The 20,664-nt window shown below is 45.8% G+C and overlaps 2 protein-coding genes across 2 annotated transcripts; both read right to left on the bottom strand.

Moving 5' to 3' along the window:
* Nucleotides 1–6,420: 6,420 nt before the first annotated feature.
* Nucleotides 6,421–10,296, bottom strand: LOC136540713 (NADH dehydrogenase [ubiquinone] 1 beta subcomplex subunit 7-like). The gene is made up of 2 exons (XM_066532727.1): nucleotides 9,847–10,296; nucleotides 6,421–6,670 (listed from the first exon to the last, which is right to left on the bottom strand). The coding sequence occupies exon 1, from the start codon at nucleotides 10,201–10,203 to the stop codon at nucleotides 9,877–9,879; it is 327 nt and encodes a 108-aa protein (XP_066388824.1). The 5' UTR covers nucleotides 10,204–10,296; the 3' UTR covers nucleotides 6,421–6,670; nucleotides 9,847–9,876.
* A 4,377-nt stretch (nucleotides 10,297–14,673) lies between these two features.
* Nucleotides 14,674–16,200, bottom strand: LOC136540711 (bHLH transcription factor RHL1-like). Its single transcript, XM_066532726.1, has 2 exons — nucleotides 15,465–16,200; nucleotides 14,674–15,292 (listed from the first exon to the last, which is right to left on the bottom strand). The coding sequence occupies exons 1-2, from the start codon at nucleotides 16,077–16,079 to the stop codon at nucleotides 15,080–15,082; spliced, it is 828 nt and encodes a 275-aa protein (XP_066388823.1). The 5' UTR covers nucleotides 16,080–16,200; the 3' UTR covers nucleotides 14,674–15,079.
* Nucleotides 16,201–20,664: the final 4,464 nt, after the last annotated feature.

The raw sequence follows: 20,664 nt of genomic DNA, 5'->3' as shown, positions 1-20,664 counted from the left end.
CACCGGCCGGCCGTCTCATGCATGCATGCAGCACATGTGTACGAGATATAAGAGTTGCACATAGTAGGAGTACCTGTGAAAATTCCTACTGCATCTAGCTAGCTAGCCCCCTGCATACAGTATGCTCTCGCTGAAGAATAAAATAAAGGTGGTTGTAGGCGCCTGTTTAGTTCGTGGCTTCAAGGATTTGGCCTTTGAATTTAGATCCAAAAGGGAGAATCAGCCTCTATCATCTAAATAAAAGCTGATCGCAGATTTCTCCTTTTGCCTCGGGAGTACCAAAAGGCTATGAGCCATGCATAATTAAAGATGTTCTCTTGAAGCAAAATCGTCACATAATGGATGGTAGTAGTATCAAGTATCAAGAACATGATGATGATGATGATGATGGCGATTAGGAGCTACTACTAGTTGTAACTAATATCACCTTAACCCCTGAGCATTGCACTGCACGCACAGATGTACACACGGACTGAATTTCTCTTTCAGATGGCTCTCGATCTCTGACCGAATCCAGGATTCCAGGGTACCTAAAGCTTAGCGAACATGTATATTAACCCCAAGATCAGAATGGCAGAAGGTATGCAGATCATTATGCATGAATGCACATCCAAGGAGAAAGGGTCCGATCCGTCCAACCCGTAAAGTTTCAGAGGGAATTTATTTTTTCTGATCACGTCGTGGCAGGACGCATCATTGAGAAGTAGAATATACTCCCTCATTCCCAAAAGGATTGCCATCATAGATTTGGACTAAGTCAAAACATTAATGACACAGGAACAATCAGAGGATTAAAAGGCAGAAACCTCTCAAATGAACCCTTGAAGCTGAAGCTGATCAGGAGGTCCCGTACATGCACGCGTTTATATGCATGCACGGGCGGCCCGTCGATCCGACTGGCAAGATAGATACCGAGCTATCTTTTTGCTGCGCTAGCTGCTCATCCATGGCATGCGCCGGTCAAATCCCAGCCGCATTTGCCACACCTCAGCGGCGGCAGCACGCAGCCCCACCGTACGTTCAAGTCGACCGATCCTCGTTCTTTCCTTCTGTCGTCGTGCCCCGACCAGCATTCTTCAGTCTCGGTTAAAATGTTGATCAAACTTTGAATGTACAATCTGCACACTTAAATTCCTGGAATGCTTATTCATATGAGCTATAGGATTATTGGTATTCGTCAGTATTCGCAACATGGACTGGAGCTCAATGGCATGCTTGCATATGCATATGCAGTTCGATCGCATTCACCATTCAGCCATATGCAGGGAGAGCAATTCTAAGAGACTAGCCAAAAATATTAGCTAAATTTAGTGATTTTACTATTGTCTAAAATAAATCCTACTCTAACAAACTAGACTAGTCCAACAGGTTAACTAAAATTGAGACTCTCCATATTCAAACTTGCCATGCGGAGGCATGTGGTGGATCACGTACACGCGCAAACAGGGATGCAGCGTGTGGAAAGGAATCGCCGACCGCGCCAAGAGGCTGGATGGCGAGTGGTGTAGACTATCTAAGAATAGACTAAATTTGGAGAGTCATTTACATAGTTTATTGGGGACATTTTTCCTCTAATGCTAGTCAAATTTACCTTTGGAAAATAATTTGGCTAATCTCTTGGAGGTGCTTACTTCTGTAAAAACCCTACTATACGCAATGCAAATTAGCTATTCTCACTCTAAGTTGGTTGAGATAAAAACTGAATCAGGCACGTATTCCTTTTTTATACGATGGAAGACTTTATTAACAACTAAGGACAATATATCGAGTTGATACGTAGTCTCTTTCTAACAAGAAGCATATGGCCAATAAAACAAAATAGATCAAACACACTCTAATAGCTATCAATTCATAGACTACCACCACCCATGTGTCTGGGGGAAAAGTCCACGGCCACCTGCACCAATTGTCACGGGGCCTTAGCTTCACAACGAAAACCTGTAAATTCGGCTTCTCAAGGATGGACTAAGTAGAGCCAATTTAATGGAAACTGCAAAGATAAGTAAATGGATCAACAAGTAGCTGCAGCTCCTAGCAACACTAGTGGTTTAATTTCACATCTTTGGCTAACCATGTTAACCAGCAACCGAACACATGTAATACGCAACGAGGTTGTGTTAATCCAAAAGCGAAATGAGTTGTGTTCCAAACTGGTCGTGCAACTCGGAATTGTCTCATCTTTGTGACATAAGGAGCATGTCTAACATCCTTGCTAGTTGTGCTTAACTAAATTATCTTTAGTCAAACCAACTCCCCCATATAGGTATTACAGAAAACCTTAAGTTTTATAGTAAGGCTTTCAGTTCCCACAAACGTATCCTTAAGTTGGGTACACATCATGCTCTTCTGTGCCAATGCGGTAATAAATCATTCTAGGCTACTAACTTCTTACCAATGAGATCTTTGTGCCATGAGGCTACTAACTTCTAACCAATGAGATCTTTGTGCCATAAAAAACGAGATCCAACTTAGGAGGAATTAGGTGATTTTTCATTAAGAAGAGAAATAGGCACATAAATTCAGTCCAAGAGAGGACTTAGAACTTGGATGGTTTGGTGTATGACCACACCTCTCACCTAACTAGTTAGGCTAAGGCTCACTTTCTTCTGTGCCATGGAAGGTTTGGAGGGAAGGAACCAAGGACATTTAAAATGGTGATGAATTTAGGTCTTGCTATGTTGTAATGGAAAGGGTATTGATCCTTCAGTGTAGCATTACTCAACTACTTATTATCCTCCTAGAACCTCATCTGAGATCCATCTTTAATAATGAAAGATCTAAAGCTAATAAACTCCTGCTTCACCTTCATAAGACTGGAAAAAAATGGGAGTTATATGGTCTCAATTTATCCTCTGTTAAAAAAATGTTTATTACGTGGGAAACTTCAAGAGCCATTTACTCAAAAGGGTGATGTTCAGATCATGAATCCCTAGACCTTCTTCTTGATCTTTTGGCTGGCACAGGATGTTCCACTTTTCAAGGCAATATTTTTACTTATGTTCATGACCCTGCCAAAAGACACGTACAGTGCCGAAAGCGTTGACAAGACGTGGATGCACGCACGCACGCCGCACAGACATGCAGATGCAGGGCATGCGTAAAGGATCATGCATGCAGGGGCGCTGGGCTGCCATGGCTGGGACTGGGAGGGCATGATGGGCCGTATGATCCGCTTGTTTTCGCCTTGTATGCAATGATGTGTCTGCCGGTCTCCTGGGCACTTGAGCTACTGCTATAGCTGCACTACTCTGTCTGTCCTAAATTATATGTTGTTTTTTATTTTCGTGTCGTAAGTTTAATTGAATTTATAAAAAATATATGTAACATTTATATTTTAAATAAATTTATTAAAAAAATTAGATTAAAAAATTTTTCCAACGATACTAATTACGTATCATTTATATTAATATTTTGCTAAAGTTGTTTCTGGAGAAACGAAAACGACCGTACACTGCTGCTCCCCTCCGGCCCGCCGTTCCGAGTCTTTTGCTGTTCCTGCTGTGTGCGTGTATGCGCGTTTGGACTTTGGAAGGAACACATGAGGATGCTGAGCGTCCGTGCCGGCCGGTGCCAGCGTTCACCTCTCCTCTCTGCTGCCGCTGTGCTCATGCTGGCCTGCCTGCACTGGGCACTGGACACCGGACCAGGACCAGCAGATCGATCGGCATGCATGCCGATTAACGGGCGCCGTTGCAGCGCAGTACGCAGTAGCATCACTCCGCGTGGTGCGTGTACCGTCGCAACCAGCTGCGAATCTAGTCTAGAACATCATTGGGTCATAGAAGTTGATCAACTTCATCATATGATATAAATTTGCTTCAGCATGGACAATAATTTACTATAAAATTTACACATTTAGTCGGGTCGACAGACCCCGATGAACCCCTCTAGATCTGCCCCCGGTCGTGATGCAAATTAAATGCGAGTACTAACGTGTATGTAAATATAGTCCCGTTTGGAAGAATCTAGTATATTAACTTATGATAGATAAGATATTAGCTGGTTTATTAGCTAAGGATCTAAACATAATTCAAATAACCTTTTTTGGAATAATTAGCACGAGCACCACTATATCATATAAGGGGAAAGAAAAACCAGTTTATAGCAACAAAAAAAAAAGTATTACATTACTAAGACCACTCAAACTCATAAACATGAAGAAAAAGATAGAGAAGACTCATGATGGTAACTCTATTTCCCAAAGCTCTACTGAAGAGGCTCTTCCTTGTTCAACCCCAAAACTTGGGCCGATATTTTCATTGTCCCCTCAAAGGTTCTACGGTTGCGCTCTTTCAGATATTCCAAGACGAGTACATCAAGTTGCATGTCGATGTTTTTTCTCGGTTATTGATCTTCCATGTAGTAACTTCTCCCACCATCGTTTTCAAAGTCTGCAAACCCTCATCAATGTGGACAATGTTGGTCTACAACCGAATTTTCGAATAATTTCTAGTAGCTATTTGTTAGCTGCTTGAGATCAAATAGTTCCATAATCGACTTGGTACCTTGTTGTTTTCGCGTACATACGGTACATGCGTATAGCAGCGACCAAAAAACCAAATGAAAGACTTGCAAGCAGACAGTAATCTTTGTTCCCCTTCTCTCAATCTACCTCCGATCCGTATGAGCTTTCTTGCATGAGGATAAAAGGAAGAACAGTGATTATTCGTCAAAGTGGACGAATGTTTTCCTTGTTTCTGCCCACAGTACAATCATAACGTGGACTGGCAGCCCTTTCTGGCATGGCCGTTGTACCGTCGCTGTCGTCGTTAGGAGACCAAGGATTATTATTCGAGGGTCAAAGTTAGTTGGATCCAAAAGCCGCAATAACATAACGAATCGTGCATGTACGTTCATGTAAAGTTACAGTACGTTATATTTTCGTCCTGTTCTGCTGCAGCACTACTTTTCAGCGTTTTTTTCTCTCACGACCATGGTTCTGTCTCCCCCAAGTTTGGTCGCACGGTGGACCTGCATCGGCCAACACTACCTCCCGTCCGTCGCTCCCTGCAGTCTAGGGTTTAGCCGTTTAGGTGAGTACGACAGCTGCACTGGACGGAATGTAAATAGTACTAGTAGGGAGGTCAGCAGGTAGGGAGGAGGAGGACCCATGCATGTTTTCTCCGTGCCCATCATCATTCCCCTGCCCCCCGCACGGCCGCCGCGGCACCCATTCCCATCTCCCCTAACTCGGCCAGTGCATGCAGCAAAGCCCACGGTGCCGCTTCTACACGTCTAGGCCACGAACGTTGCACATGCATTGCTCTGCCTGCCTGGCCTGGCCCTGGGTGCCTCTGCAAGTCTGCATCCTAGAGTAACTGTGATAAGAAAGTACTGCTGGCTGGTTTATATGAGAGAAAAATACTGTTTCGACTAAAAATTTACGATTGTTTACGACAAGCCACAGCCAAACGAACAGACTGTCGCTGTTCGGCCAGCCAGCGCGCTGCCAGGATACAACAGGGATGCGACCGATGTGCACAACACACCAGCTGGGATGAATGAACAGGAGTACAGGACGGACGACAAAACTACCAAGGGATCCGATGTCAATTTCGGCACGGCTAGTGGGTTGCACTGAACTGAATGTACCGTTTGAGGAGCATGAATCGGTTCCTCCCGGCCGGCGCTGGGGAACCCTGATACAGAGCCACAAAGTCAGAGATGCTCTCAAGCGCGGTCCCCTTGCATTGCAGGCTTGCAGAGCCATAGGTTACACACCACACCACAGCGAACACGCCGTATGGACCGTGGCCGCAGATTAAGGAATACAATTAAAATATAAACACTCGCAAACAATCAGTTGGTAAAACGCGACCGTAAAACGCGACCACGGGCCTGTTCGATTGAACTTATCAGCCAACTTATCAGCTAGAATCTACAGTATTTTTCCTCTCACAACAAAACAATTTCATTCGGCTTTAATACCAGCCGAACAGACCCTACAACTAACAACTAACGAGGGAACTCAGGTTCAGACGCATGCTTATCGATGCACTAAGGGCACTCCAAATGCAGAAACCATCATAATTTCTATAGACATTAATTATACTGTCATCTAAACATTTTACTGATATGGTAAGGTAGTTATTGAAGATTGAGAAAAATCATAGAAACCAGATCTAAATTAGAAATCATGTCTACACAAGAACCAAGATATGAATAGATGTGATTTATAGAGAATAGAGAGAGAATGTATATGATTGGATAAAAATTTATTTTGTGGAAACTATCTATTGAAACCATGGTTCCTATATGCAATGTCTATATAAACTAATAGGTACAGAAACTTCGTGTAGTTTCTAGACCTGGAGTGCCCTAACACAACAGTACCACACAACGACGGCATGCCAGGCACAAGTTGCTGCAATTACCATGCCACAGTAGTTGGTTTTAGGCAGCAACCCAAGCAGACAGATATGAGTCAGTCTACACCACGGATTGTATTCAAAACTTCAAGGCGCTATTCAGTCTTCGGTTATAGGACAAGAATGTTTCCTTATTCCATCATCAAATTGAAACTTGAAGATGCCCATCAGGGAGAGAAGGGAAAGGGAAGAAGACAACAGTTAACTTTATGCCAAATTCAAACACATGTTTGTTCACACAACAAACATTCAGGATCCTTTGCACAGCACAATGCCTCTGCACGCTGCGATAACCAGCAGACCTGCACGTCCAAAACAAATCCAGCTGGTTAATAGGACTGAACAATGAGCATGTGCTACTCAAAAAGTGAAATCAACATGAGTGTCCGGACAGGCACTACTGCCATCAAGGAAACAAAGACATAGCAAAATTGTCCCACAGCCACAGGTAACATGGTATAACAGTGTTATGTTCCAACGCTGCTTCAGGTCAAAACAAATAATGGCATAGAATAACCAACCCGACCTCCTAATAGGATGATGAGAATATTTTTATTCCCAGAATCATCTGACACGGCCCTATGGGCTAGGCGTCAAAGGTAGTGATGCATTCACATGGGAGACAAGCAAACCAAATGGTCCATATCATCAAAGCCACGATGACTATGGTTTCAGTTTCCAAAATAGTAACAAAGAAAGCATCTATGGCAACTCAAATTGCAGCTCAAAACCAAGAATTTGACCTTCAGCTAAGATGCACATCAACACCATTATTCCTAACCCAGACTAGGGTGTGTGAACAGCCTAAAGGCGTGCAACGGCTTCATCAACAGTGGCAGCTACCGAAAAAAAGGTACCTGCGAAGTTTCACCCAAAGGGTGTGGGGGTGGGGTGGGGTGGGGTGGGGTGGGGGGGGGGGGGGGGGGGGAGTCATAACATAACTCTGAAGATGAATTTCGTAAAAGGCAAGTGTTGGGAGTCCCTCCAAGGTAGTATTGACAAAACAAACACAAATGGACATTGACCAGCCAGAAGAGACTACGTGTAGGTGTACTACTGTCATTATTATTATGTCGTTTGTTTCATGCTGTCGGTTGTCACAGGTTGCAAATGGAATTATCAGACAAGACCGCAGAAAAGCTAACAAGACATGGTTTACAGTGGGAAGGTTGTGACCATATGATCCAGATCAGATCCAAAAGATTCCTTGAATATCACATCCGACATGTTTCAAACATCATGCATTGGATGCGCACAGAGTAAAACTGCATGCTGACAGCAGCTATTGTTCACACAAGCACAGTTCCTATTCCCTGTCCCCTGGTTTCCACAACGATTGCTAATGTTAACCAGATCAGTTACATCGCGCTGAGTTTGTATCCAGCCATAAGCAACACAAGGAAAGCTAATATAGTAAAGAAATAGAACTAATAATTAGGTGTGGCAGATGGAAATAAAAATTTACCGGCACTTATCCACTTAACAGGCCATGTTATGCTTGTAACTGCAAACCCCATTGTAAAGTTCAACCAGTAGTTATCCTGTTCAGTGGAAATATCTGTGATTGGATACAATGCCCAAAAGCTTAAAAGTAAAATCTCAATTTCACTACAAGGTTACCGTTTTCACTTCATTAAGGGGTTCCTCATCCTACAACTAAAGGAACAATTGCAAGATAGTCAAGGCAAGCCCAATGGGCAACAGATGAACAGACCTGCCTGTAGCAGGCTAGCCCCTTAGGCTAATAAATTTACGTTGCTTACATAGGAACAGTGATGTGGTAGCGGACCCAGGGTATGCCTAGCAAAAATATCTCATATTTAATATGGTATATATAATTTGAACCCAGCAGAAGCTGACCCCAAGCAAGGATCAGGCGAGCGGAGGGATGGTCTGCAGACGGAAGTTGAACCTTTTTAGTTTGGACCTTCAAAATCTACCTAGTACTAATAATTTGGTCTAAATTTTAGGGTAGGCCTAGGCCTACGTGGCTTTTTAGTTTGGACCTTCAAATCTACCTAGTACTAATAAGGTCTAAATTTTAGGGTAGGCCTAGGCCTACGTGGCCTAAGGCTGGGTCCGCCCATGGCAGTATATTGTATTCAAGGATCAGTTTGGTATTGCATTTTCCTGCTATAAAATGAACTCATAAGAACCAGATTAAACTGAAAGAACAGGGGTTTGTCGCAGAGTATTTAAGATCAAATGCTATAATGCACAAGCAGCGTGTTGAAGAGTTCAACTCAAAGGGTCTGGAAAATCTCTAACAATGAAGCTAAAAGGAGTTCTTTTGTTTCTTCATGTGGCATCCCCCTGAAAACGAGTATATTACCCCCACCGACCAAAAGACCTAACATTCTGGAAATTACTGCAAAAGTGCTAAGTGGTGGTACCATAAAAAAATTGTGGTATGAAATGGCAACTCCATTTTATTTAATCGATATGACACCTCAATATGTTATAAAATGAAACTTGGGCAAGTTCCTTCGAATTCAACATTGCCTGCAGCAACCTGTAGATATAGTTGAGAAATATTCTGCTTATTGGCATAGGTAAAGCTATGATATGTTTACCGTACAGGTTTTGATTAAATTTGATGCTTCACTGCAATGATGTGCTTGGAATGACATGCCTGCATAGCTAAACTAAATTGCTAACTCTGTACATTGTCCGCTTTAATTGCACAAAGCTTCCGATATCAAAATTGGTTCAATAAACAAAAATCTAGGCCTTGCTAAACCACTGTTTCTTCCAGTGACTTGAGAAGCTACATGCCAGAATAGAGTTCTAGTTCTAATATCACCAAACAGTAATCTAGACTCTGTAACCAATTTGAGGTGGTTTGGGAACCCTAAAAATTCATGTCACAGGGCAGCAGATATCATGAAGTTCCATTAAGATTCCTACCAGCTAGACTGATCTCTGAACATTTTAGCACTGTTGTGTACTCATGATACATGAACATCACAACTCAAAATATATAAACCTACGGACTATACAACAGCATAATGGTTGGAACTGCAGCTAGCACTGGGCAGCAAAAAAAAAGTCTGGACTGGTATGAGATGTTCATGTATATCAGTGGCTTGATTTTCATCGCAAATTCTTAATATTCGCAGCAAGCTAGCATCATGCTCCCAGGAATCAAGAGTCACATTTCTGTGTTCACCCTACCTAAATTAGCTCTGCAAGTGCTACTCGGCAACAGCAGCTCCTGAAAACCCTAACCATTCAGTCAGGAGCTTAGTCTGGAATGTCTACAAATTAACCTAATGTCCAAACCATATCTGACGGATCACCCGCCCAATGTTGCTTCCCCTGACAAAAGGGCGCACGATTCGCCACTCACGCAATCAGAATCCCTAAGGACCTGACACAATATGTGGCCTTCACATCCAAATCACGAACTCAGTCACAGCAGCCGAGCTAAATCCCGAAGAAAAGAAATTCGAAACGGCGCGGCGGAGTCGGGGCTCACCTAAATCAAGCGGATCGGGCCCGGGCCGCATCAGGCGAGCTTTGCGGTGGCCGGGATGAGGCCAATGGAGGCGCCGCCCTTGACCTTGGTCTCCTGCGCCTCGCGGATCTTCTGCATCTTGAGCATCCGCTCCATGACGAGCTCGTACTCGCACTTCTCGTAGGCGTGGCGCTCGGGCTCGCACTTCCAGGGGAGGTAGAACTCGGCGACGCGGCACTTGTTGAGCGGGATGAGGAGGTGCGCGCACTGGTCGCGGTAGGCGAGTGGCACCCGGGCCTCCGCCATCTCCGCCTGCGTCGCGATCTGGGGCTTCGAGGAGCCGAGCTCCACGCCGGCCGCCACTGCCGCCGCCTCCATCTGTCACTCTCTCGCCGGCGAGGTCGTCCTGTCGATGAATTCGGTGTGGCTTGTGGTGGGTGGTGAGTGGACTGGATCTGGGGACTTTGGGTATGGGCTGACTTGGGGCCTGCGGTGGCTTTCGGCCCTTGATTGTGTCCTGGGCTGGAAGTCTGGAACGGCGGAGACGCATCAAACGGGTTTAGTTCCGGCCGGGCGCCTTTCCCGTTTTCATTTGGGAGAATTCCTTATTTGACATCAGACAAATGACCCGTTCCTTTTTTGGCCCTCAAAAAATTTTCGTTCCCTATTTGACACCGAGTTCAACTTTCATTCCTTATACGACACTCCGTTAGATTTTCCATCCGGGAACCGTTAACTGCCCTGTGAAAAGACGATTTTGCCCATATGGTGTTGGAGATGACAGTTAGAAAACCTAAAGTTTTTTTTTTGAAAAAAAGAAACAGAGGCCTGTTTCTTTTTTTCAAGCCTCTGTTTCTTTTTTTCAAAAAAAAAACTTTAGGTTTTCTAACTGTCATCTCCAACACCATATGGGCAAAATCGTCTTTTCACAGGGCAGTTAACGGTTCCCGGATGGAAAATCTAACGGAGTGTCGTATAAGGAATGAAAGTTGAACTCGGTGTCAAATAGGGAACGGAAATTTTTTGAGGGCCAAAAAAGGAACGAGTCATTTGTCTGATGTCAAATAAGGAATTCTCTCTTTTCATTTCTGATGTACGCATAGAACAGTTTATAAGTGAAAAAAATATCATGACTCACGAGTCTAGCTTTGACTGGCGTAATTTAATAGCCTGGCTGGCATTATTAGGCCCGTCTCAATATGATTTTATGAGAGTTTCATAGGCATCAGATAAGTTGATACGGCATGGTATTGATAAAGAGAGATTTGATAAAAAATTAATGGTATGAAATGGGTTTTACGAGGATGAAACTTATCTATACTATTTCTAACACATAGGAGTCTTTAAAATAGTGGGATAAAACCCCACTAAGTGTCTAACTTTGATCGATTTTATATTAAAATATATAATATCTAATAAATCAGTGTTAAAATATATTTTAGAGAAAATTTGTTCAATGCCATTGAAATATATACTCTTTTTCGTATGTGCCATTGAAAGTTATAGTTTTTCCTCTGTAGGGGACCACGACGCCTAAGAAAGGGAGTGAATTAGACAACTTAAAATTTAACTTTTAAAATATGGCCTCTTTTTCTAACCCTAGCAAAACATATGCAAAAGATAGACTATCTAAATGTGCAACTACGGTTTTGCTAGTGTATTGCTATCTCTACCGCAAAAGGAGTAATATAATCAATGTAAATGCAGAAGCTTAAAGAGTAAGGTAGAGATATGCAAACTCCAGTCGACGACTCCGGTATTTTTATCGAGGTATCGAGAAACGCGCAAGCTTCCCCCAAGTCTTCGTTGAAGCCCCTCGCAAGGAATCCCTCGCAAGGGCCAAGCTTCCGTCCGGATAACTCCGTGGATAGCCTCGGGCCTTCCCCACGCGCAAGTGGGTCTCCGACGTGCCTTCTGGCAAGCCTCTCCCGGATGCTCCCCGCCGTCTTCACTATCAAACTTCTGGTCGAAACGCCATGGGCCTTGTTCCCTTCCGGTACACAGTGGCGGCCACACCACAAATGCGGTTGGTGTGATCTCGCAAGACTACAAGCCCCTCCAATGTACAACAATAGTGCGCGCAACCACCGAGTGGTAAGAGGTATACAAACCTCACTAAACACTAGGCCTAAACCTAGAGCAAGCGCATAAGCGGTGGTCTAATCAACCTAAGCACTTCGCAAAGCACCTACGCTAATCACCTAATGAAATACTAAGCACTATGCAAGTGGAGATCACTAAAATGGTGTATCAACACCCTAGGTATGTTTCCTCAACTCCACCCTACTCAAATGGCCTGTTGGGGGTCTATTTATAAACCTCACTAAGAAAGTAGCTGTTGGGGACGAAATCTTGCTTTCCTACTACTGACCAGACTCTAACCAGCGTCCGATCAGCACTGACCGAACGCGTCCGGTCATGAAAATGGCTCTCTAGAACCTTACTGATGTTGATCGGACTCTGACACCTGGCTTGAGTATGGTGCTTGCCCCTAACGCAACAAAAAAAGATTCTGCGTTGTTCTTTGTTCCAGGTAGTCAGGGATGGCTTGATTTACCATGTTAACAGCATCACCGCCAAATTGATTAGCTGCTTTGTTGGGTATTGACAATGTCAGAACAGGACTAAGAAGCTTCACTATAGGCTAGTGAGACATGTAGACAAATTCAAAGTTGGTTAGTTATCATCTGAAAAATTACAACACCATCTACACAAGAAGAACCCTAGGGTGACCTTGTCCAGATATTTCCTTTAACAATTTTTTCGCCTTCCTCTTGGTAAGTCCCATCAACGTTCACCCAAAAGTAAGGTTTCTCGGCACGTTGGACTCCTGCCAATTGAAACCAAACATTTATTTTTAATATTTTTTTAAATAAGATAGCCACATATGTCAAGATCCAGTAGTAGAGGGATGAAATCAGATAACTACTACTTTTAATATTAGGTGAATGTTCAGTTTTGCCCTATCACTAGTATCTGCTAGCATCTTCTATCACCCGGTGAATACTCAAGCGCAGAACTAATAAAAGAACTGAAATATGCTCGCAAAAAAAGAACTAAAATAAATCTATTAGTATATTTTTCTTTCTAGAAAATCCCAAGCTCCACATGCCCAGTCGATCTGACGATATATTAAGGAAGTGAAGAATCAAAGATAATACACCTGTGCTAGTCAGCAGTGACTCACCTGGTCACAAACAATCGTTTTTGGATAGAGCACGGAGCTGAGAGATTGTATCATGTCGTGCGCGATCTCTTTTTCTTCCAAAAATACTCCGTGCAGCGCCGACACAACCAACACAGAAGACAGGGCAGCAACGCCCACCTCCATCTCCGACTCACCACTCAGGCAACTTCTCTAGATCTGAGCAGAAACCTTGCAGGTAATTTTGCGAGCAGCTGACGGGCATCAACCAGGTTGTGAGGGAGTTGCACAGCGCCGGCAACATTAGGAGGAGGCAGGGGTTGGGCGGGGCGTGGTGCCGACCGGGCGGAGCAGGGACGCGGCGGGGCGGCAGCAGGGTCGACGGGGGATGGAGGAGCGGCGGCGGCGTGATGGGATAGGGGTAGGCCGCCGCCGTTGGCAGGGTATGGGGGTGCAGGGGCAAGGCTGCGGCATCGGCATGGGAGGAGCGGCGGCGGGAGTAGACCGCGGCGGCGAAGGCTTCTTCTTCTTCTTCTTCTTTTCTTGCAGAGCGACGGCTTGGGCTTGCAGTGAGAGGCCGAGAGGGCGGTGGGGACCACATGTCGGTGCAAAATTGAAGGGATCGCCCCGGCTTCACCACGGCAGTGAACGGGTCCAATTTGCTCTTTTTGGGGAGTAGAGAATACAAAAATCAAGTAAAAATTGGAGCCATCCTTTTATTTACCCTGCCAGTTCCGCTAACCCTGCTAAATTTATATGCTTGCAACCAGATCAAATATGCGTGTGCATAGAGTAACGGCATGCGGATGCAAAGAGATGAGGTTCGTTTTTATGCCACAAAGGCTTGAAACGCCCCTCGCTTTGAAGTTGAAGTCTTTATTGTATTGGTTTAGACGCCACGTGGCTTGCCACAAAGGCTTGAAACGCCCCTGCAGTGGTCATGACTCCTGATTAGAAAACACAAAAGTTGTCATCTCCTACTAACACGATAATTGTTTTTAACACTTTGGTTTAGATTAGGCAAGCTATAGGCTTTTAGGTAAGACGTGGCAATAAGAAGTCAACACAATAAATTAGTGATTCTCATGTGAAATAAAAAGGTTAGGAAACAAATCAATGTATTGGAAGCTCTTCATTCAAAATATATATATATATTGGAAGCTCTCATGTATCCTAGGCCCTATTTGGAGTGCACATGGACGGACGGATGGGCTGCCACGTCGCCGCGTCCCTGAAAGCTACGGCCCAGCGAATAGGCAGGACCTATGGAGAAGTGGAGGCGGCGGCGTCACCTTGAGCCGTCTCTTAGCCCACAGCCCAATCTGGCCTTGCAAGATTTCAGCCCAATGGCGGCGGTTGAGGGTTCCCCGACGAAGTCAGCGAATAGCGCGAGACCAGGTCACGTCCGTGCATGGCCGAGGATCGTGTCGCTGTCGTGTGGGGCGGTTGCGTTGCATGGCTTCGTGGCGTGGTACTTACTGCAGGCGATTTGGGACAATGCCATATTCAACTTAGAAACAAAGGATACTTACTGCAACTCTAATCATGAGAAACGAATTGCTGTCCCGTGGACGTGGTACGTTCATTTTTCATCAGTTCAAACACAATCCAATCCACATCGAGAATGAGAAGATACATACCATGCAAAACTTTATTTTATTGAATTCATTCAAAGAACAATCTGCAACAAGATGTCACCGAAGTGTCCTAGTGAGCACCATAACAACTTAACAGCTACTGATGTTCTATCACTAATTAAGGGAAATTAAAGGGGGGCCTGCAATGCAAATTTGCAGCCAAAATTAAGCTAATCAATGTGGGTAATGCGCCGTTAAACATGAACACCGGCGTTCGTTAACATAATAACAAGACCATTAAATGCACCAAAAATAAACATGATGGCACCTACTCAATCTACTACTTACGGATCAGCTATAGACAGACGTCGTCGTCATCGTCAGGTCAGGTCAGGGGTCAGGAACACACACAACAGCAGCAGCAGCGCTGGCACGGCCGGCGTTGTCAAAAAGGGACAGCCGGCCATCGATCGCGCGCGCGGATGCAGGCGGCGGCCTTGCCGAGACCGGTCGACTCGACGCCGCCGTCGTCTCACTGGCCTTGCTGCAGCGACGCCACGAACCGGCCGAGGTCTCTGCGCACCACCGGGTTGGCCTTGGCGGCGTCGTCCTTGGCCACGGCGTCCACCAGACTCGTCGGCACCAGGCACTTGCCCTCGGCGGCCAGCCGCTCCTGCACGCTGCCGCACGCCAGCAGCGCGTGCATTCGCTCCTGCGCCATGGGCGACGGCATCTTCTCCTCCTCCTGCATTTGCATGCATGCATGCACCGGGATTCAGTTACACGAAACACAGTGATGAGGTGCCTAGAAAACATGGGGACATCATGATCCCAAAAAAAACATGGGGACATGGATCGACATTGAGAATTGCAATGCAATGCAATGCGTGCGCGGCGCGGTTGCCAGTTTTACGCACCTCGCTTGAGCCGGCGGCGCGCATGAGGGCGAGCACGCCGACCTGCGCCTGCAGGAGCTTCACGTGGCGAGCGGCCTCCTCCAGCATCTCGGCGGTGTTGAGCTTGTGCGCCCCGGGGATGAGGCGCGCCAGCTCGGCCGTCTTCTCGCTGATCCGCTTCCGGCGCTGCCTCGCCGCCGACTTCTGGACGGATTGGCACGCGCCGCCGCCGGCCTTGTTGGCGGCCGCGCCGCGCACGAACACGAGCGGCTCCGGAACCTGCGTCGTCGGGTCCGGGACCGGGGGCGGGGGCGGGGGCGGCAGTGGCAGTTGCAGGACGTACTCGTTGTTCGTCAGAGCCCCCGTCATCGCCGGCACCTGCTGGCTGCCAGTGCCAATGCGCTGCCTCTTGCCGCAATGCCACTCGGCCCCGGTGGCGCCGTCGAGCGGGAGGCTGAGGAGGTCGTCGAGCGCGGCGTTGGAGGCGTCGAGCGGGTCGTACACGAAGCCGAGCAGCGCGTCGGTGACCTCGGAGTGGTCGTCGTCGTCCTGGAGGAAGCTCATCATGTCCGCGGCGGCGGGGAGGCGGTGGTGGCCGAACAGCGGGGCGGTTGTCGAGTGGAAGCTTAGCGCCATGGGTCGTGGCGCGGGCGGGGTGGTTGCTTTGCTCTCGCTGCCTGACTGCCTGCTTGCTTGTGTGTCGCTGCTGCACGAATCAATGGCTCGGAGCTCAACTGGCCTGTCAATGCAAGACCGAGAGTCAAGGGGAGGAGGAAGAGGCGGCGGCGGGCTGGAGTGTAATAAACAGGCGTGAATAACCCCCTTGTCTTGGATTCTCCGGGGCGGTTAGGCCTCTTCCCCTTTCGTAGCTTCCCACGGACCCCACCTCGGCCTCAACTCGTGTACCCGCCACCACGTGCCGCCTCCTCCTCCCTTCTCTCACCCGGACGCCGCGCAGCTTGCTGCAGTGTCTAGTGTTCATTGCTTCCTTGCTGAACAACCTTTACTTGTTGCCATGGGCCCATGGCAGTACCGAAAGAGCCTACCGATCCCTCGTAGCTGGGCTCCTCCAGTGCAAATGTGGAATGCGTGTGAAGTGCCCGTGAAACAAACGAAGCCCACACGGTTTTCGGCCTTTTGGATAGCCCGTCCTCTTTTGTCGGATAGAAGCAGCCCAGCAACACAGCCCGTCCGTTGTCCTTCTTTCTCGGTTTCCCTGTCCGGAGGAAACGGCCGGTACCTGCTGCTGCTGCTGCTGCTGCCTCTGCCTTCGCTCGTCCTCGTTCCACGAACAAAAGAGCCCACAGACCCGACGGCCGCCGGTCCAGACTCCAGAGACTGCTACTACAGCGGGCCGGGGCAAGTTGCTGACTGCAGACCGGTGCTTCAGTTTTGCTTCCAGATCGACGCTGATACGCTGTCAAGTACTGTGGCAGGCTGGGTCGAGAAACCGATGCGTAGCAGCCACTGCTGTCCGTGTCCCCGATGCTGTTTTTTTTTTAGCCTGAACTCCTTTTTGTATAAGTTGTAGTATTTGTACTTAACACAATACACTCACACCACCACACACGCACACTCCTAGAAACTACAACATATACACCTTAAACGTTCTTTTGAAGATCACCAAAGCTCCACGAGCCTCGTAGACGATAGGCACGTCGTAGTCCGTGTCCCCGATGCTGCTGAACTAGAACTAACATCACGGTAGACGTACCCGTCTGAAAGTTACTGAACACCCCTTGGTCACCGTCTGAACACCATGGACCACTCCGCCGTGCCCGTGCGTTTACACTGGCCATAGGCGTCCACAGTTACGCACGCATGGGGCCCGGCCCGCCACCGTCCACGGACCACGGCCAGTATGAATGTGCAGGACCATATGCTGGACGGAGCTGGTCGGAGAACGAGCGCTGATCTTTGGCCATTTGCTCTTATACTAGTAGTTAATAATATCCGGGACGTACGTACGAGGGATAGGATGTTGATGTAGACAAGAGCCCGTTCTCTTGTCTCATGAGTCGTACTATTTAAATAAACGAATATTGTTTTTCTCTTATAATAAATCAGTAAATAATACTTTCAGCCATGGCTTTTCAACCAAAACGAAAAAGGAAGGACGCGCCACAACGGGTGCATCGACTGGTTGGATACTCCGAAGTAGGAGTAGCAGTTGCTAATGAATGAATAAGTTAATTGATCGATAGATTAATCGGCGCAGACGTACTGATGAGCGCACATGAGACACGAGACATCGCGTCAGGGTTATTAATTAACTAGTGTAGGAGCGCGCGCCATCGCGCGCATATACAGTCATACGTGAAATTGAGAATATGGAGAAAACGCGGTGGCTAACAAGCTACATAGATATATATTTAGGATGTATATATTACACAGGTTGTTTGAGTTTGCAAAGAGTTGATATCTGAGGAATATGTTTAGTTTTCTACATAGCATATCAGTCTGGGGAGTACATTTGCAGTTTTCAGACTTCGAACAAACAAACAGATAAGTCTTCGATGGGATTACACACCCATAGCTATGAACCGTTAGTGAAGCTACGAAAGGCAGGCTCAGGAACAGTTTTTTTTTTTTTACAGGATGACTTTTTGTTATGGTGGTCTGGAATCCGTATTAGCTTTATAGGACTAGGATGCTAAGGAATGCTGGATGTCTGAAATATAACCCTGTGCACGTTACAAAACGGTGAAGCCGACATCTTGTTAGGTGGCATTACCTGGTGTAAGAAACAGCACAGTGAATCAGTAAACGATGGAGCTGAAATAGTAGAACTGTATTTTTTTTTGCCAAAAAAAGTGTCGTATGTGATGTGCAAGGCTATGGCTGTGTTTCGCGAGTGCTGAAAACAAATGACAGCAACATAAATCGTACAAGTCTAGATTAGATTATGTTTTAGAGTAATTAAGCTGCGGCTCTAAAATTTGAACGTCCATCTATAACGCATTAGCTTGCAAAAAATTCTATCCAACCATGGTACATGTTATAATCGTTTGGCCACCCAAAAGCAGCATATAACAATAATGAGGGAGCAGATATTGAAATATACACGGAACCTAACTGTATTAACCAAAAAATCAAGAAACCCTGAGAATCCGAAATTCTCTGTACAGGCATTTGTATTTAGTAATTGTTTTCGTATATAAGACTAATAGCAGTCAGGACTTGGAACAGAACATGCAGGATGGATGAGTAGAACTAATCAAGGCTGCACAGTGGCCCAGCTTGACGCTACCCTAACAGGAAGAGGAGCCTTTTTTTGGATCCTAGTTTAGCCAAAACCTTTAGATGACAATAACAGATTCAGAAATAGCACTATCTATAGCAGGCACCGCTAAACCTTAACATCACAATAGCATATTCGGAAGCGGCACTATCTATAGGAGTCACTAGTCAGACCTAAGGAGGGCAACTTTTGAAGATGCATGTGTACCGATCTACGAAACAAATGAAACAGTTAATTGGAACCACAAAGGATGACAATATTACTACATAAATTTGTTGTTCAAAATTAATCATGTGTAAATGCTAAATCTGTTTTGCGCTTGTAACGCTACTAATCGCGTTTGCTATGCATGCATAGAAGATGAATCCAAGAGGTATAGGTGACAAGGGCCATTAGAATTTGCTTCAGACTCACCTATTTTGGGCCATGGCTCGAGGAAGCCGCATGGGAACCGTTTTTTGCCTGGTGCTTAAGATTCCTCAGCTGGGTAAAAACCTGGAACATAACGGAAGGCAGGGTAACCGGGAAAGAATATTTGAGTTATCTAATAGAGGAAAGCTGGGACCCCACTGTCCATACGAACTTATTAGGATACTAATATAGTAACATAGGTTGTTGCCAGAATGAGCCTAAAAAATGTAAATATAATTACAGATGAAACGATGACAGTGTAGTTGTTGACACAAAATGTGACGCACTGTGCCTCACACACAGCAAGCCGAAAAGCGTAGCTTCAATCGGGTTCCCGGGTGTTTCGTGATCCGGAAGCGTGCCAGTCAGTTTGACCTGAAAACTAACAAGGGATAAAACAATTAAATGTCAAACCGGAACATGTCGGGTAATACCGGACAGTTCCACATATACGGCCCTGAAGCCACTTACAACGACATACAGCTATAGAGAGCTATCTGCCAACAAGTTCATAAACCATTCGGCTAACCGTAAGGTGAATGCACGTAAAGACCTAATTGCCGAATGCATGTGCATGGGAAGACATGTTTGAACAAGTGAAATTAATTATGAGTTAATGCATAACCAAGCTCGGCAATCCAGCCGAATTGGGGTCCACGAAGAAGGAACGTACAAATAAAAACGATTAAACTAAACCAAAACCTGCATCTGCCGCACGACACCTAGTTTCGTTAGAGCTTAAACGTGATTAACATGCATGAACCCGCAACATGTAACAATCTAGATTAAAGCAATTCAGCCATTATGGGCATGTTATCTATTTAGCAATGATCGTTGAAGCACGAATAAAACCACGAAAGAGATAAGGCCGAACAATATCAATCTAGATTGGACAAAAGTGTGTTACAAATATATGAAAGGTTTAAAACATGCAACACTGGATAACTTAATGAATCTATTTAGATTTGCCATATCTAATATAGAGCCGATAACTATCTCGCTTTCACTAAGCATATTGAGCAAACGCCTGCCGCACGGTATTTACTCATAAACAAAGCATAAGCGAAGACTTCTCGATTGTCAAGCAAAGATCCGCCGCACGACCATTGAAAACAAACAAGACTACTTGCATCACGTCTAAATCCACCGCATGATACTAAACATGATAACAAGGTTGTCGGAACTTACGGAGGTCGACGGATCGATGATTCCTCTCGAAGAACTCGACGACACGACAAAAGGACTCGAAAGTTGGCACGGGGCCGGTTGTATTGATTTGGTTGTGTACCCTTATTACAATGGTCGAGGGTCAATATTTATACCCTAGACAAAATGTGAGTCCTTAAGGACTACGATTTACAAAGGAACTTCTAAACAAACTTGGAAACTTACAATTCCTTACCCTAAACTTATAGATTCCTTTATTAATACAACTCTCATCTTTCCGATCGGTCTTGCCTGCCATCTTCTGTTTTCCCGAATGGAGTTACCGCCTTCCAGAGTAACCGACCGCACAAGCATTTAGCCGACCGCTTGTGTTGTTTGCCGAACACCCTTCTTCCCGCATGT

This window comes from Miscanthus floridulus, chromosome 2 (assembly GCF_019320115.1).
Source record: "Miscanthus floridulus cultivar M001 chromosome 2, ASM1932011v1, whole genome shotgun sequence".
Classification (NCBI taxonomy): domain Eukaryota; kingdom Viridiplantae; phylum Streptophyta; class Magnoliopsida; order Poales; family Poaceae; genus Miscanthus; species Miscanthus floridulus.
This window is presented reverse-complemented; position numbering and strand designations above follow the sequence as displayed.